The following is a 17,609-nucleotide window of genomic DNA, read 5'->3' as shown; positions in this document are numbered from 1 at the left end:
GGGTTTGTACAGTTATATTAATAGCAAAAAGATAGTGAGGGATAAAATTGGTCCCATAGAGAAACAGAGTGGACAGCTATGTGTGGAGCCGAAAGAGATAGGGGAGATTTTGAACAATTTCTTTTCTTCAGTATTCACTAAGGAGAAGGATATTGAATTGTGTATGGTAAGGGAAACCAGTAGGGAAGTTATGGAAACTATGACAATTAAAGAGGAGGAAGTACTGGTGCTTTTAAGGAATATAAAAGTGGATAAATCTCCAGATCCTGACAGGATATTCCCTGAGACCTTGAGGGAAGTTAGTGTAGTAATAGCAGGGGCTCTGACAGAAATATTTCAAATGTCATTAGAAACGGGTATGGTGCCGGATGATCGGCATATTGATCATGTGGTACCATTGTTTAAAAAGGGTTCTAAGAGTAAACCTAGCAACTATAGGCCTGCCAGTTTGATGTCAGTGGTGGGTAAATTAATGGAAAGTATTCTTAGAGATAGTATATATAATTATCTGGATAGACAGGGTCTGATTAGGAACAGTCAGCATGGATTTGTGCATGGAAGGTCATGTTTGACAAACCGTATTGAATTTTTTGAAGAGGTTACGAGGAAATTTGATGAGGGTAAAGCAGTGGATGTTGTCTATATGGACTTCAGTAAGGCCTTTGACAAGGTTCTGCACGAAAGGTTAGTTAGGAAGGTTCAATCGTTAGGTATTAATATCGAAGTAGTGAAATGGATTCAACAGTAGCTGGATGGGAGAAGCCAGAGAGTAGTGGTGGATAACTGTTTGTCAGGTTGGAGGCTGGTGTGCCTCAGGGATCTGTACTGGGTCCAATGTTGTTTGTCATTTACATTAATGATCTGGATGATGGGGTGGTAAATTGGATTAGTAAGGATGCAGATGATACTAAGGTAGGTGGCGTTGTGGATAATGAAGTAGGTTTTCAAAGCTTGCAGAGAGATTTAGGCCAGTTAGAAGAGTGGGCAGATGGCAGATGGAGTTTAATGCTGATAAGTGTGAGGTGCTACATTTTGGTAGGAATAATCCAAATAGGACATACATGGAAAATGGTAGGGCGTTGAAGAATGCAGTAGAATAGTGATCTAGTAATAATGGCGCATAGTTCCCTGAAGGTGGAATCTCATGTGGATAGGGTAGTGAAGAAAGTTTTTGGTCTGTTGGCTTTTATAAATCAGAGCATTGAGTTTAGGAGTTGGGATGTAATGTTAAAATTGTACAAAGCATTGGTTAGGCCAAATTTGGAGTATTGTGTACATTTCTGGTCACCAAATTATAAGAAAGATGTCAACAAAATAGAGAGAGTACAGAGAAGATTTACTAGAATGTTACCTGGGTTTCAGCACCTAAGTTACAGGGAAAGGTTGAACAAGTTAAGTCTTTATTCTTTGGAGCGTAGAAGGTTGAGGGGGGACTTGATAGAGGTATTTAAAATTATGAGGGAGATAGATAGAGTTGACATGGATAGCCTTTTTCCATTGAGAGTAGGGGAGATTCAAACAAGAGGACATGAGTTGAGAATTAGGGACAAAAGTTTAAGGGTAACACGAGGGGGGATTTCATTACTCAGAGAGTGGTAGCTGTGTGGAACGAGCTTCCAGTAGAAGTGGTAAAGGCAGGTTCAGGATTGTCATTTAAAGTAAAATTGGATAGGTATATGGACAGGAAAGGAATGGAGGGTTATGGGCTGAGTGCGGGACAGTGGGACTAGGTGAGAGTAAGCATTTGGCACAGACTAGAAGGGCTGAGATGGCCTGTTTCCCTGCAGTAATTTTTATATGGTTATGTATGTACATTGTTTGAAATCAGAGGACACCTCAGTTGGTCTAGAATGGAAAACCTTATCCTTAGAGCATACACAGTAGAAAGTTACCAGATAAAGTACAGGGCTCCCTCTGGCGTTCTCTTCTTTCTGTATATGTCATAGTTTGCCACATTGGTAAAAAGGATATTGAATAGAGAGGCAGCATCATAGTTTAGATTTGGCTTGTGTGGAGATAAACATTGATGCAAGCATGGTTGTCTATTTGCTATATTGTGATTCTAATAATTCAGTAAAAGAGAGAGAAGTAGCTTTACAGTTCTCATTTAGTTGCTCTAAACTTGTCAGAATAGTGTTAGCAAATGTTATTACGTCTCCAAAATTCACTGAAATTTTCTTTAATGGAATGAATTTTGAAGGAAGAATACAATTCATAGTGCATGTAACTTTATCAACTACACATAGATCTTTGAGCAAAGTATGTTTAAATAACTATATTCATAAAGTTGGTCTGTCTGTAGACAATCCTTACATCTTTGTATAGTGGGAGAAGTAAATTTGAATGTCTTATAACTTATTTAGGAAAGATGTGAAAATTTTTTAGATATTTTTGAGATACTTAGGAGAGCTCGAAGGGGGCATGAGAAGGCCTTGGCATGTAGGAACTTAGGAGAGCTCAAAGGGGGCCTGAGAAGGTCTTGGCATGTAGGATTAAGGAGAACCCCAAGGCATTCTATGCATATGTGAAGAATAGGAGGATGACGAGAACGAAGGAGGTACCGCTAAAGGATAAAGAGGGCAAAATGTGCCTGGAGGCAGAGGACATTGGGGAGGTCCTAAATGAATACCTTGCATCAGTATTCACAAGTGAAAAGGATCTTGATCAGGATGAGGTCGAAGTAGAGCAGGCCTGTGTGCTGGACAATGTGGAGATTAGGGAAGAAGACGTGCTGGATCTTCTTAAAAACATTAAGATTGATAAATCCCCAGGGCCGGATATGATACACCCCAGGTGGTTCTGGGAATTGAGAGAAGACATCGCAGGAGCATTAGCCATGATCTTTGAATCCTCTTCTGCTGCAGGGGAAGTGCCAGAGGACTGGAGAATGGCAAATGTTTAAAAAAAGTAATAGGGAGAAACCTGGGAACTATAGACCAGTGAGTCTTGTGTCAATGGTATGTAAACTACTGGAAAGGATTCTTAAGGATAGGATCTATGAGTATTTGGAGAAGTACAGTCTACTCATGGATAGTCAACATGGCTTTATGAAGGGAACATCGTGCCTCACGAGCCTGTTTGAGTTTTTTGAAGAGGTAACAAAAGAAATTGGTGAGGGTAGGGCAGTGGATGTAGTCTACATGGACTTTAGCAAAGCATTTGACAAGGTCCCTCATGAGAGACTCATCCAGAAAGTCATGAGGCATGGGATCAGTGGAACCTTGGCTGTTTGGATAAAAAATTGACTTAAAGGAAGAAAGCAGAGGGTAGTTGTGGGAGGAAAGTATTCTGCCTGGAGTTCAGTAACTAGTGGAGTACCGCAGGGATCTGTCCTGGGACCCCTGCTATTTGTGATTTTTATAAATGACCTGGATGTAGAGGTGGAAGGATGGGTGAGTAAGTTTGTGGATGACATGAAGATTGGAGGAGTTGTGGATGGTGCTGTAGGTGGTCGAAGGTTGCAAGAGGATATGGACAGGCTGCAGAGTTGGGCAGAAAAATGGCAGTTGGAGTTCAATCTGGACAAGTGTGAGGTGATGCATTTTGGAAGGACAAACCAGAAGACTGAGTACAGGATTAATGGTCAGTTACTTAAGAGTGTGGATGAACAAAGGGACCTTGGGGTTCAAATCCATACATCCCTCAAGGTCACTGCACAGGTTGATAGGGTAGTTAAGAAGGCCTATGGATTGCTAGGCTTCATTAACAGGGGGATTGAGTTCAAGAGTAGAGAGGTCATGTTGCAACTTTACAAATCTCTGATGAGACTGCACTTAGAGTATTGTGTTCAATTCTGGTCACCACATTATAGGAAGGATGTGGAAGCTATGGAGAGGGTGCAGAGGAGATTTACCAGGATGTTGCCTGGTTTGGAGAACAAGTCATATGAAGTAAGGTTAGAAGAGCTGGGACTTTTCTCTTTGGAGCGTAGAAGAATGAGAGGTGACTTGATAGAGGTCTACAAGATTATGAGAGGCATAGATAGAGTGGATTGTCAGTACCTGTTTCCCAGGACACCAAAAGCAAACACCAGAGGGCATATGTACAAAATTAAGGGAGGGAAGTTCAGGGGAGACATCAGGGGTAAGTTTTTTGGTTGTGAGTGCCTGGAATGACTTGCCAGGGATGGTGGTGGAGGCTAAAATATTAGGGCCTCTTTAATAGCCTCTTGGACAGGCACATGGATGAAAGAAAAATAGAGGGTTATGGGGTAGTGTGGGTTTAGTACTTTTTTTTTACGGATTATATGGGTCAGCACAACATGGAAGGCTGAAAAGCCTGTACTGCGCTGTAGTGTTCTATGGTTCTATGTTATATTTAACAACATGAAAAGAAAGTACTTTCAAGTCATCCAATACATATAATTATCCATATTTATTAATACTGAGAGATTTTATACACTTTATGACCACTTTATTAGGTACAGGAGTGGAACCTGGTGTACTTTTCTATTTCCGTAGCCCACCTTCTACAAAGTTTGACATATTTTGCATTCAGAGATGCTCTCCTGTACACCACTGTTGTAACGTGTGGTTATTTGAGTTACTGTTTTCTTCCTGTTAGCTTAAAACAGTCTGGCCTCCTCCTCCGACCTTTCTCATTAACAAGGCATTTTTGCCCACAGAACTGCCACTTACTGAATATTTTTGCCTTTCACACCATTCTCTGTAACTCTAGAGACTGTGGTGCATGAAAATCCAAGGATATCAGCAGATACTGAGATACTCAAACCATCACATCAGGCAGCAACTATCATTTTAGGAGCAAAGTCACTTAGACCACATTTTTCCTCAATGTGGCATTTGGTCTGAACAACAACTGAACCTTTTGACCATGTATATGATTCATGCATTGAGTTGTTCCCCCATGATTTGCAAATTAGATATTTGTATTAAGGAGCAAATGTATAGGTGTACTTAATAATGTGTCCACTGAGTGTATATGTATATACAATAATATATATTAGTAATACTAGAAACTTGAGCTGTAGAGTCCATGTAAGTGAGTCTGTGGGTTGTGAAATCAGTTCAGCTTTGAGGTGTGAAGTTATCCACTCCATTTCAGAAGCCCGATAGCTATCAGGAAGACATTAGGGTGCACTGTCTTGTGACTCCTAATCATGGTGCTCAGCTCATCTACATGGCCTGACACTGGCCATGGGTGGAATGTATACTGCAACCTGGCTGATGTCAGAAAATTTCCTCGGCAGATTAAACGGACAACACCAGATCGCTAGATGTTCCAAGTGGAGCAGGACGGAGACAGAGCCATCACGTCCACACATCATGATAAATTAATCACGATTAATTGCATGATTATTTGGCTTGTACTGTTTTTTTTTCTCAGCAGGTGCTATGATTTAGCAGTACCAAGAAACAAAAGTCTTAAAAATTGTTTATCTAGTACAACTATCACCTCCATCATACTGCTAAGTGATGTCTCTAGCTCATGATCAACACTCTTCATGTGTTTTGCATTCCCCAAATGCCATAAGTGATGAGTGAAGTAGTTCCCATCCTCTAGAATAAGTGAGGAGTATTTTGAGACCGATGACAGACAGAGAACAATCTAAGTCTTGGGACCAATTATAACAAAGCCATGAGTATCCATGATTGGACAGTCACTACCTCCATCTACCAGTTGGTTACGCCATAGACAATGTACTTTCTCTGTCTCTATGAACTCACAACAGCAATATAAAATTAAGAATTATCACTAGCTCCTTAATAATTTTAAGGTGTGTCTTTATTAGGGCCTTACCACCAGTATATCCAAAATAATTTTTAAAAACATTGGAGCCATTATTTCTGCAATCATCTAAGAAGGCATGAGTGAAACAATTTATTCAGCCTGCTTTAGAAGCAAGACATTTATACACAGTAGACATTAATCCAGACAACATCGCATTGTGCTTATTATTTCTAATATTCATAAAAATGCTGCTTTTCACTTTGTTCATGCTTTGAATGCAGACAAGTCTCGTGTACAAAGCTTTCAGGGAGTAGTGAAAGCATTTATTGAAAACATTTAACACCATTTCAAAAGCATAATCTTCAGAGAATGCAAACTGCATAACAAACTCAAGATTCCTTTCAATCCTGAGACTGAAAACAATTGCAATATGCAATGAAAATCTAGATCAAATCATTTATTAATAGTAATTAAGAATCCATAGTTTTAATGTATTTAATGTGCTTTTGGTTTATAGAAAAACATAAACACGCACCTTTCATAACATAAAGGAGGTTTTGTGAAAGTGAAGCTTTGTTCTTTTCAGCTGCTCCTGTTAAATCATATGTCACCTGTTGTGAGACAGACAATTGAAAACAGTTTCATCAGTTTTTCATTACAAAGGGGCTTTCAAGGCTGATATTTGCAATTATTTTCAACATTTTGTTGCTCAATAAACAATAACAAGACAATTCCCTCCGGCAGTAGTAAATGCAAACATGATTGAAATCATTATAAATGAAGACAAGGTGGACTTTATTTATTTATTCGTGATTACCTTTCCATTTAAGTGGTATTTTCTGTTTCCAGAGTACTACATTTTGTTAGCAATATGATAAAGCTGCTATCAAAAACACCAAATCTTTAAGTCAGCAGTGCAAGGCCTCTTCATAATGCACCATGGCTTCATGTGGAGTAAAGAAGACTTTGTAGGTGAAAATGTGCACAAAAGCCTACCCTCCACTAGCTCAAACAAAGAGGCTATGTGTGGTCAGGGAAGCATTGGGGAGGCAGTAAGGGAGTACAATGATACAATGGTGGTCGAGTAACATGGGCATTCATGGATGGCAGGAATTGGAGGCATTGAGGGACAACATCACTTGAGGTGAAGGACATTGAGAGAAGGGACATCAAGTATCAGTCATTAGCAGATAGAGATGAATTGGATAGTTGAGACAGGATAAGGAATGGCAGGAAGGGTCAAATCTGAAGCAATCGGAGGGGGTGAGTGGATATTAAGATAGGAAGAAACAACAGAAAAGAAGACTGAGGGTGGAAATATACTAGAGGAAGGAAGACAAGAATTCACAGTTGGAAGTCTATTAGGGGTTGGAAATTATGTAGAAATAGGGAGAAATGACTGGATTTGATGATTCACCAGGGGCATGATGATCAGAGATGTGGTAGGTACCTAATGACATTGACAGGAATGTGGGATGATGGGGGCAAGAGGAGTTAATACTATCCAAAGTCTTGGGTTTGCACCTTGAAATCCTCACTTTCAAAATATGATATGGTATGTTTTAATAAATAATCAGGGGTGATAGGGTGAAATGGCAGAAGAAATGACACAGAAGGTGGGTGGTAATTTATTAAGAGTACTCTAAGTCTTGTTTAAGCTTAAGTTAGCTTTCTAGGGCACCACATGTCACATCCACAGGTAAATGATTTGTCTCTAGCTCTAGCAGGTTGAGTTTCAGAATTTGCAGCTTGAACAAAGATTATGCCATTATGGTCCATGCAGTAAGCTAACTTTCATGGAGAGCTCAAGAGAGTGCAAGCAGAGAGTGACTGGATGGCAGCGAAATTAATTAAAAGACCATGAAAATAAATGGTTCTCCAGGGATCTTGCTTCTTTACCAGTACTCAGTTCTGAACCTTGATGTGGGACAAGGTTTCTAGGCCAAGATCTAGACCATAACCCATGAGTGGCTTACCAAGTGTGCAAGAAAGGAAGAGAAAATTCAAAAGAGTAATAATCAAAGAAAAGGAAATAAGCATTTCTCAGATCAGAGACCAAATTCCAGGATCACACACAAAATGCTAGAGGAACTCAGCAGGCCAGGCAGCATCTAAGGAAAAGAGTAAAGAGTCAATGTTTTGGGCTGAGACCCTTCAATCAGAACTGGAGAAAAAAGAAATGTTGACTGTTTACTCTTTTCCATAGATGGAAAAGAGTAAACAGTCTATGGCCTACTGAGTTCCTTCAGCATTTTGAGTGTGTTGCTTGAATTTCCAGCATCTACAGATTTTCTCTTGTTCTATTTCAAGATGGTAGGTTATTTCTCTTGTGCCAGGGTCAAGAATACCAATGAACAGCTGCAGAACATTGTAGAAAAGGAAAGTTAGCAATAAAACTAATGTTCCATACTGATACCAATAACATAAACAATGGAATAAAGTCCAACTGGCAGATTTTAAAGAGTTAGGGAGGACATTAAGAAGCATGCCTCAAAACCTAGTAATTGCTAGATTACTCCAAAGCCATCCACTACAAGAGCAGAAATAGGGTAGTATAGAGAACGATACAGAAGGGAAAGCTTCAGGTTCTGGTCAGTGAAAAGGTGGAATCAGATAAATTACTCCAGAACTCCAGAATGAGGTCAGCAGCAGTGTCCCTGAAGGCAGATTTGCCAGTCCTGCTGGAATGGTTTAAGAGAGTTTGGCAAGGAGAGCATCCATTCAGAAGGGAAGAAAGTAAATCTTAAAACTACAACTGGACAATAAATAAGACAGCTTGAAAGGCTAAGCAAATAGGTAGAAATTAGACAAGCAAAGGAAATTGCCCGCGCTCATTGCAAGATGAGATGAGGACACTGATAAATATTAAAAATACTTACTGAAGTAGCATGGATTAAAAAGGGTTATGATTTAAATTCCATTTTGATTTAAATGGAACCAAAAACACATTTTTACAGATATCCATTTATTATCCAGTATGATTTAAATTCCATACCTTCTCACAACTTTTTAGGGTCCAATTTGACCCAAATCCCCTTACTGCCTTGTTTGGTATTATTGCAGATGAAGATATAGCTTTAAATACTTCTAACCTACAGGTTTTAGTTTTTACATCTCTTTTAGCAAGGAGAGCAATCTTGCTTAAATGGAAGGAGTCTACCCCTCCTACACATCTTCAATGGCTACGTGATATTATGTATTATTTAAATTTAGAAAAGATCCGCTGCTCAGTCTTGAATTCAAAACAATCTTTTTATGATATCTGGGGACCATTCCGAAATTACTTTTCCAATTTATAAAGTTTAACAGTGCATAGACTTTTATGTATATTTTTATCTTCTCTTCTTTAGCGAATATGTTTTCTTTTCTAATTTATCCATTATCATCCATCAGCTTTTTTCTTTGGTAGTTGGTAGGGGGTTGACTTTTTTTATATAAAATTTTTTATGATGTATGACCTATCTTTAAATTTTTGATTACAGAGTGGTATACCTTTATGTGTTATGCTATAACATTTTGACCAATTTTATCACAATATATGAATGTACACAAGTTATGTTGAGATGTATCTATATGTTGCACTCTGTAAATCTTGTTTTTTGTTTCTTCTGAATAAAAATATTGTAAAAAGAAAAGGAATGAAAAGGTAACACACTTTGGTGGAAGAAAGTGTAGATAGGCTTCAAAATTAATACTTAACCAGTACAAAGGAGAAAGACATTAGCTTTGTAGTTATGGAGAAAATATGTGAAATCTTGAATGGGTTAAGCACAATAAAAGAGTAAAGAGTGGCGTTCCTTCTTTTTGACAAAATAAGAAAAAGGGTACATAAAAATTGAGACCTCAAATCAGGCAAATAATTCATGGTTGACATGGCTGCAGTGATCCTTGGCATCAAAAATCTTCCTGACACTGTTTACAACAGGATCTGCAGCAATGCTACCAATTTGTTATTATATAAATCTCAAATACATTAGAAGAATAAGTGAACAGGTTTTCTCCCAGATCCGTATCTCAGTTGTAATCCCACTCAGTCAGCTCCATATTGTCCATAGAATCAGAGAGCAATACAGAACAGGTACCTGCTCTTCAGCCTAATGAGTCTATGCTCACTAGTTAGTCTCAATTTCCTGTAAGCCTCATCCTTCTATGTACCTACCCAAGAGTTTCTTTCTCAAATAGTACTTGTTCAACTTTCCTCCACCACTTTCTCTGGTTGCTCACTTCATATACAGACTACCCAACCCTCTACACAAAAAAAAATTACCCTACTCATCTCATTTTAAATCTTTCCCCTCACTAACTTATATTGTTCCTCCTATACTCAGTGCGCTGACTGCTGAACCACTTTGTCTACCTGTAATGCTGCTTTCAATGAGTATGTACTTGTACATCAAGGTCCCTCTGTTCTATTGCACTCCATTGAGTCCCACCGTTCATGTTATATAGTAAGTCCTACTGTGGTCTGTCTTTCTAAAATGCACCAACTCATACTTGTCCATATTGAAATCTATTTGTCACTCTTTGGCCCACTTCCATAACTGATCAAGATCCCCTGTAATCTGAAAAATCCTTCTTCGCTGTCAAGAACACCTCCTAATTTCATGCGAAACTACTTCTACAGAAAGACCATTATGTTAGCAGTGAGACCTTTCCCAGGGTGTTACACTCTCCCCCCATCAAAATTAGTCACGTCCTCATGATGTTGAGATAATTTGTCACCCCTTCATATAAAGCACGAAGTCCAACCCAGTTGTCTGTGGCAGTGACTTATCTCACCAAGGGGATGGGTGCCGGACTCTATTTTCCAGGTGTGACCTAGGCCAGTCTGTCATTGGTCTCCTAACTCTTTGGGACCTCATGACCCCATCATCTACTTCTTCAGCTTCAGACACTCCCTGTCTACGTGGGGAGGCCCCTGCCTGCCCATTACTCATGCTCCCTGACAACTCGGGTCCCCTCATCACTTGAGCTCACCCTCGTGCCCAATTACTTTCGAGTTCAGCCTCCCGTCATTTTCTAACCACAAACCTGCCTGTCCACTGCTAGTTCCCCCCATTTCACCTGACTCAGCGTGAGAATCTCTTCATCAATTATTGGGGAGTTTGTGAAGGGCAGCATAAACCACGCCCCCATTTCCTCATCCACTGATTCCGTATTACATTCAGTGGTGAGGTCAGTCTAGTCCTTCCTGCTGCTTGTCCTTCAGTTCATCCACGTTGCCGCAGAGTCCTCTTACTAGGTGTAGGGTCCAGGTCAGGCTCTGGCCCAACACGTACCTCTTAACCCTGAGGCAGAAGCTGGTTCCATTCCCATCCTGTTTTCACCCGGAAAACTGGTACGTATGACATCTGACTCTCCACTACATAGGGTGAAGCTGCCCAGCGGTCCGCCAACTTATGCTTCCCAGATAATCCCAAATTTCATATGAGGACTCAGTCTCCTGGCAGCAGTTGGGAGAACCTCATCTTTTGATCATACCTCCTCTAATTTCCTGGATTCTGCTTGGCAGCCACAACCCCAGCTAATTCATAAGCCTTTTTCAGCTCCCTTCTCATATTCGACAAATACTTTAGAGAAGTCTTTGGTGATAAGTCACTCTTGTCAGTCTCAAAATAAAGGTCAATGGGTAAGCTTGCCTCACGCCCAAATATCAGATGATATGGCGAGTACCCGGTAGTTTAATTTCATGTACTGTTGTAGCAGTGGACCTGACGTCCAATATGTTGACTCCACTTGTTCTTCTTGCTGATTTCCAAGGTTCTGAGCATGTCTAGCAAGGTCCGATTGAACTTCTCGGATCACCTTGCGGATGATAAAGCGTAGTCCTCAACTTCTCGACTCCGAGCATGCTCAGTAACTCATGTATGAGCCTACTCTCGAAATCCTGTCCCTGATCACTATGTATCCACCCCTGGGGCAGCCATAATAAATGAAATACTTCTCCCATAGCACTTTGGCCACAGTGGACGGCCTCTGATCCTTGGTAGGGAAGGCTAGTGTGCATCTGGTGTAATGATCCATAATGACCAAGACATTCGCCATGTTGCTGGCATCTGGCTCTATTGATGGGAAATCCATACACACCAGGTCAAGGGGCCCTGTACTCTGCAAGTGGGTTAATGAAGTGGCTCTCATAGACAATGTCCTCCTCCGCAAACATCGAGTGCATGACTTGCAATGCTCCTCAACCTCCGGCTTCATTTGGGGCCAGTAGAACTGATCACTGAACAATCCATAGGTCTTGTCAACCCCCAAATGACCGGAATCATCATGCAGTGACTTCAAGGTAATCCTCCAATAGTTCTCAAGCAGAACCGGCTGGGAATGCTGAGGCCCGTTTGGAGGTGACATGACCTGGTATAAAATCTGGTTGCTCAACTCCAGTCTGGGCCATTCTCTCAGTAGTAGAGACACTGCAGAGTGTTTCATCCTGTCTGCTTGAGCCATGTCCCCTTTCACACCACTGACCAAACAGAATCAATGCATAGGTCATCTCACTGAGCGGTTGCCACTTCCTCAGGACCCAATTCCGGCAACTGCTTCATCTTCAGTGCAGTCAAGTTGCAGTATGCTTGTGGAATGGCACCATTAGAAGCTCCCAAATGATCTACCACTCAGTTCTGCCCTCGCCTTTCTCTGCCTTCCCCATGATGGAAAACTGGCACATGGTTTGACTCCAGGGGCAGGAATGCTCTCCCACTCTCTCTCCCTGTCCAGCCCTATGACTCAGTAGTCAACTTTCCCTTTTTCACAAAGTTTCTCCCCGGCTTGTCTCACAGGGAAACTAGATATTTCCGTCACCAGAAAGAGCTGTGCAACTGGCAGCCCCCCACCCCGCCTGAGGGTGACCTCCCGCTCCAAAGTGTTCCTGACAATCACTGTCATCCTGTTCACCTGTATAATTGAAGGCTTCTGCAGTTTAAGCCTCACCAGTACCCCAGCAGCTAAATGTGATTCCTCTTCATGGTCTTCCAGAGCATCCACCAAGAGGGCTTCAGCATCAGACACTCCGGGAAATTTGGAGTTTCCTGTCATTTATTTCCCCATACCGTAACATGACTGGTTTCGAATGGGTGGGTGAACCACACAGTCCCTTGCTTATGCTCATCAACCAGTCCAATGCAGCCACATACTTCCTCAAAAGCAGCTCGGAACACAGGATGAATGACAATGTTCTCAGAAAACTCTCTCCAGTTTTCTCCTTGCAGGTTCCCACTAGCCTCCTCATAATAGGAGCACTTGGTTCCACAAGAATTGAAGCTTCGCCCTTCTTGAATGGGTGTGGACAAACCAACAATAATGTATCAAGAACACCAAGGCATTCAACAAGTATGTGAAGAGTAAGCGGATAAGACGTGAGTGAATAGGACCAATCAAGTGTGACAGTGGGAAATTGTGTATGGACCCGGAGGAGATAGCTGAGGTACTTAATGAATACTTCGCTTTAGTATTCACTATGGAAAAGGATCTTGGCAATTGTAGGAATGACTTACAGCAGTCTGAAAAGCTTGAGCATATAGACATTAAAAAAGTGGTGTGCTGGAGCTTTTGGAAAGCATCAAGCTGGATAGGTCTCTGGGACTGGATAAAATGTACCCCAGGTTACTGTGGGAGGTGAGGGAGGAGATTGCTGAGCCTCTGGCAATGACCTTTGTATCTTCAATGGGGACAGGGGAGGTTCCGGAGGATTGAAGGGTTGCAGATGTTTTTCCCTTATTCAAGGAAGGGAGTAGAAATTGTCCAGGAAATTATAGACCAGTGAGTCCCACTTCAATGGTTGGTAAGCTGATGGAAAAGATCCTGAGAGGCAGGATTTATGAACATTTGGAGAGGCGCACATATAATTAGAAATAGTCAGCATGGCTTTGTCAAGTAAGAAGGCATGAGATCCAAGGGGACCTGGCTTTGTGGATCCAGAACTGGCTTGCTCACAGAATGCAACAAATGGTTGTAGATGGGTTATATTCTGCATGGAGGTCGGTGACCTGTGATGTGCCTCAGGGGTCTGCTCTGGGACCCTTACTCTTTGTGATTTTTATAAATGACCTGGATGAGGAAGTGGAGGGATGGGTTAGTAAGTTCACCGATGACACAAGGTTGGAGGTGCTGTGGACAGTGTGGAGGGCTGTCAGAGGTTACAGCAAGACATCGATAGGACGCAAAACTGGGCTGAGAAGTGGCAGATTGAGTTCAACCCAGATAAGTGTGAAGTGGTTCATTTTGGTAGGTCAAATATGAGGGCAGAATATAGTATTAATGGTAAGACTCTTGGCAGTGTGGAGGATCAAAGGGATCTTGGGCTCCGAGTCCATACGACACTGAAAGCAGCTGCGCAGGTTAACTCTGTGGTTAAGAAGGTGTATGGTGTATTGGCCTTTATCAATCGTGGAATTGAATTTAGGAGCTGAGAGGTAATGTTGCTGCTATATACAACCCTGGTCAGACCCCACTTGGAGCACCGTGCTCAGTTCTTGTCGCCTCACTACAGGAAGGATGTGGAAGCCATAGAAAGGGTGCGGAGGAAATTACAAGGATGTTACCTGGATGGAGAGCAGGCCTTTTCTCCAACAGAGAATGAGAGGTGACCTGATAGAGGTGTATAAGATGATGAGAGGCATTGATAGTCAGAGGCTTGTTCCCAGGGCTGAAATGGTTGCCACAAGAGGACACAGGTTTAAGGTGCTGGGGAGTAGGTACAGAGGAGATGTCAATTTTTTACTCAGAGAGTGGAGAGTGTGTGGAATGGCTGCCGGCAACAGTGGTGGAGGTGGATATTATAGGGTCTTTTAAGAGACTTTTGGATAGGTACATGAAGCTTAGAAAAATAGAGGGCTATGGAGAAGTCTGGTAATTTCTAAGGTAGGGACATGTTCAGCACAACTTTGTGGGCCGAAGTGCCTGTATTGTGCTGTAGGTTTTTCTATATTTCTGTGTAACATCCTGAGCATACAATAACTAGGACTCGCTGTCTGTGCACTGGGGTATTTATTCGCCAGGGAGGTAAGGGCCACTACCAACTCAGAATGCTCAGAATGGAGAACTCATTAGACCTTCCCCATCAGACCACTTTTTCTTTCAGTTAGTCCGGATGAAGGGTCTCAGCCCGAAACATAGACCGTACTGTTTCCTATAGATGCTGCCCGGCCTGCTGCGTTCCACCAGCATTTTGTGTGTGTTGCTTGAATTTCCAGAATCTGCAGATTTCCTCGTGTTTGCACAATTGCAAAGGAGATGTGAGGGGCAAATTGTTTTTACACAGGGAGTGGTGGTTACCACAAATATGCTGCCCACGGCGGTGATAGAGGCAGATACAGATACAGTCAGGACTTTTAAAAGATACTTAGGTAGGTACATGAATGTGAGGGAAATGGAAGGAAACAAGCATCATGTAAACAAAAGAAATGAGTTTTGTTGGCCATTTGATTACTAAATTAATTGGTTCAGCACAACATTGTGGACCAACGAGTCTGTTCCTCTGCTGACCTCTTCTGTGTTCTATTTCATCTCTCTTCAGCAAAGTAGGGGTCTGTCCACCAACCTACATCAGCACCACCCTTGCCTCTGTGTTTGATGATGAGATCTGGATTAGCACAGTTAACAGAAAATACGGTATTCAGAAGAGACAATGTTGTAGTGGGTAAGGGGAGTGCAGAAGTCAAGATGGATTAATGTTGCATAGGAAATTGGAAATTAGAAGTTTGAGAAAGATCGAAGGCCACAAAGTAAGGAGTATTGGAGATAGGAGAAAAGGCCATTGAGGTGGGGATTAAGGAATCCTTATTTAAGAAATAGGTACAGAGGCTGAGGTGATGGAACAAGAGCTCAACATCATGATGGTCCCAAAACACCTTGAAGTATTTTCACAGGGGTACAAAGGTGGAAGCTTCTGCTGACAACTGACCACTCAGTGCCAGAGAGCAGGATATCAGAGAGTGTGGAGTGAACAGCTGGGGTTAGAGCTAGGGCCATGAGCAGGATCAGAAGAGGGTATTAGGGCAGGGCCAGGGTGGGAAATGAGATGGTGGAGGATGGGTCTCTGGGGACAGATGGCAGGGAAAGGGGCTGGGAGTGGTGTTGGGTTTGATGTAGAATGCTGGATCAGAAACGTGTGGCATGATGGGAAGCAGGGGAAAAATAGCAAGTCCCACACATTAGGAGCCATTTCAAGGAGATTTAGAGGCACCTAGCCCTTCAATGTGAAACAGTGATCCATGGGTACCTCCTCCAAGCCCATCTATTACATTTGGTGCTCAATGTTGCTTCCCCTATATTGGTGAGACCTAGTGTTGACTAGGACTACTGTACTGATCTTGTTCTCTGTTCTCTGTTCACTATGGCAACATGGACCTCCCAGTTGCAAGCCAATTTTAATTCTCCTGCCCATTCCCACATGGAACAGTTTATCCTCCACTTTCTCCACTGCGATGATGAGGCCAAATGCAAACTTATATAATATAAGTTAGGGAGGCTAATGGTGTTCTATTGTTCAAGAAGTCTAGCAATTACAGGGGAGCCTGACTTCAGATGAAGGGAAGTTACTGGGTAGAGTTCTAAGGATCTACATTCACATGGATAGTCAATGCCTGATCAGGAATAGTCAGCATAACTTTGTGCATGGGCGATCATATCCAACAAATCTTTTATAGATTTTCAATGAGGCAACTAAGGGGACAGATAAATGGAGGGGCAGTTGATGTTCTCTATATGGACTTCAGCAAGGTCTTTGACATGGTCCTACGTGGCAAGATTATCTGGAAGATTGGGTCACATGGGATTCAGGGGAGAAAGCTAGTGAGATGGTTTCAAGATTATCTCAATGATGGGAAGCAGAGGGAGATGGTCGAACGTCAATTGTCTGACAAGTGGAGTGCCCCAGGAATCTCTGTCATTCATTATTTCAAGTTCAATTTCAGTTTATTGTTATTCAACCATACACATGTGTAACACCAAACAAAACACATTCCCCTGGACCAAGGTGAACAACACAGTACATGTATGTAACTCACACACCTACTGTAACAATTAAAGTAATATTACCACAAATAAATTAACAAATAATAAAGTAAACAGTATAATGCTACTGTTGCTTCATACGTGATGAGACCTGGGTGGCGGCAGTGAGTTCAGCAGTCTCATGGTCCGGAGGAAGAAACTATATCCCATCCTAACGGTTCCTGTCCTAATGCAATGGTACCTCCTGCCTGATGGAAGATGGCTAAGGAGTTTGTTGGGAGGGATAACTGACATTGCTAATGGCCCAGCATATTCAGCGCTCCTGATCAATATCTCTGATGGGTGGAAATATAACTGATTTGGATGTGAATGTTCAAGGCCTGATTAGCAAGTTTGCTGATGGGTCTAAATTAGGAGTCTTGCAGATAGTGAAACAGGCTACAATGAATTATGAAGAGATCTTGATTGGCTATGAAGATGGGCTAAGGATTGACAAATGGATTTCAACTTAGATAAGACTGAGGAGATGCATTTTGGATATTTAAACCAAGTTAAGACCTAAAGAGTGAATAGCAGGGTACTGATGAGCGTTGAAGAAAAGACGGACTTGGGAATTTGAAGTACACAGTTCACTGAATGTAGAGGTGCAAGTAGGTGGTGAAGAAGGCATTCAGCATGCTGATCTTTATTTGCCCGGGCATCAAGTTTAGCATTAGGGCAATGATGCCCTCACTTGCATCTCCTCCATTTCCCACACTTCGGCCCTCACCCCATCCTCCCGTCACCACAACAGGGACCATGCTCCCCTTGTTGTCACCTACCATCCCACCAGCCTCCGGATCCAGCATATTATCCTCCGCAACTTCTACCACCTTCAACAGGACCCCACCACTAAGCACATCTTTCCCTCTCTACCCCTCTCTGCTTTTCACAGGGATCATTCCCTCCGCGACTGCCTGGTC

General features: G+C 42.0%; 1 protein-coding gene across 1 annotated transcript in view; it reads right to left on the bottom strand.

The window, feature by feature from the left end:
* Positions 1–17,609, bottom strand: part of myo16 (myosin XVI) — a 502,924-nt gene that overhangs the window by 104,486 nt on the left and 380,829 nt on the right. The window contains exon 23 of the mRNA XM_059963452.1: positions 6,227–6,302. Within this exon, the coding sequence (XP_059819435.1) occupies positions 6,227–6,302 (76 nt within the window). The remainder of the gene's footprint in view (positions 1–6,226; positions 6,303–17,609) is intronic.

This window comes from Hypanus sabinus, chromosome 3 (genome assembly GCF_030144855.1).
Source record: "Hypanus sabinus isolate sHypSab1 chromosome 3, sHypSab1.hap1, whole genome shotgun sequence".
NCBI lineage: Eukaryota > Metazoa > Chordata > Chondrichthyes > Myliobatiformes > Dasyatidae > Hypanus > Hypanus sabinus.
Note: the sequence above shows the minus strand (reverse complement) of the source record. Positions and strands in the feature narration are given on the sequence as shown.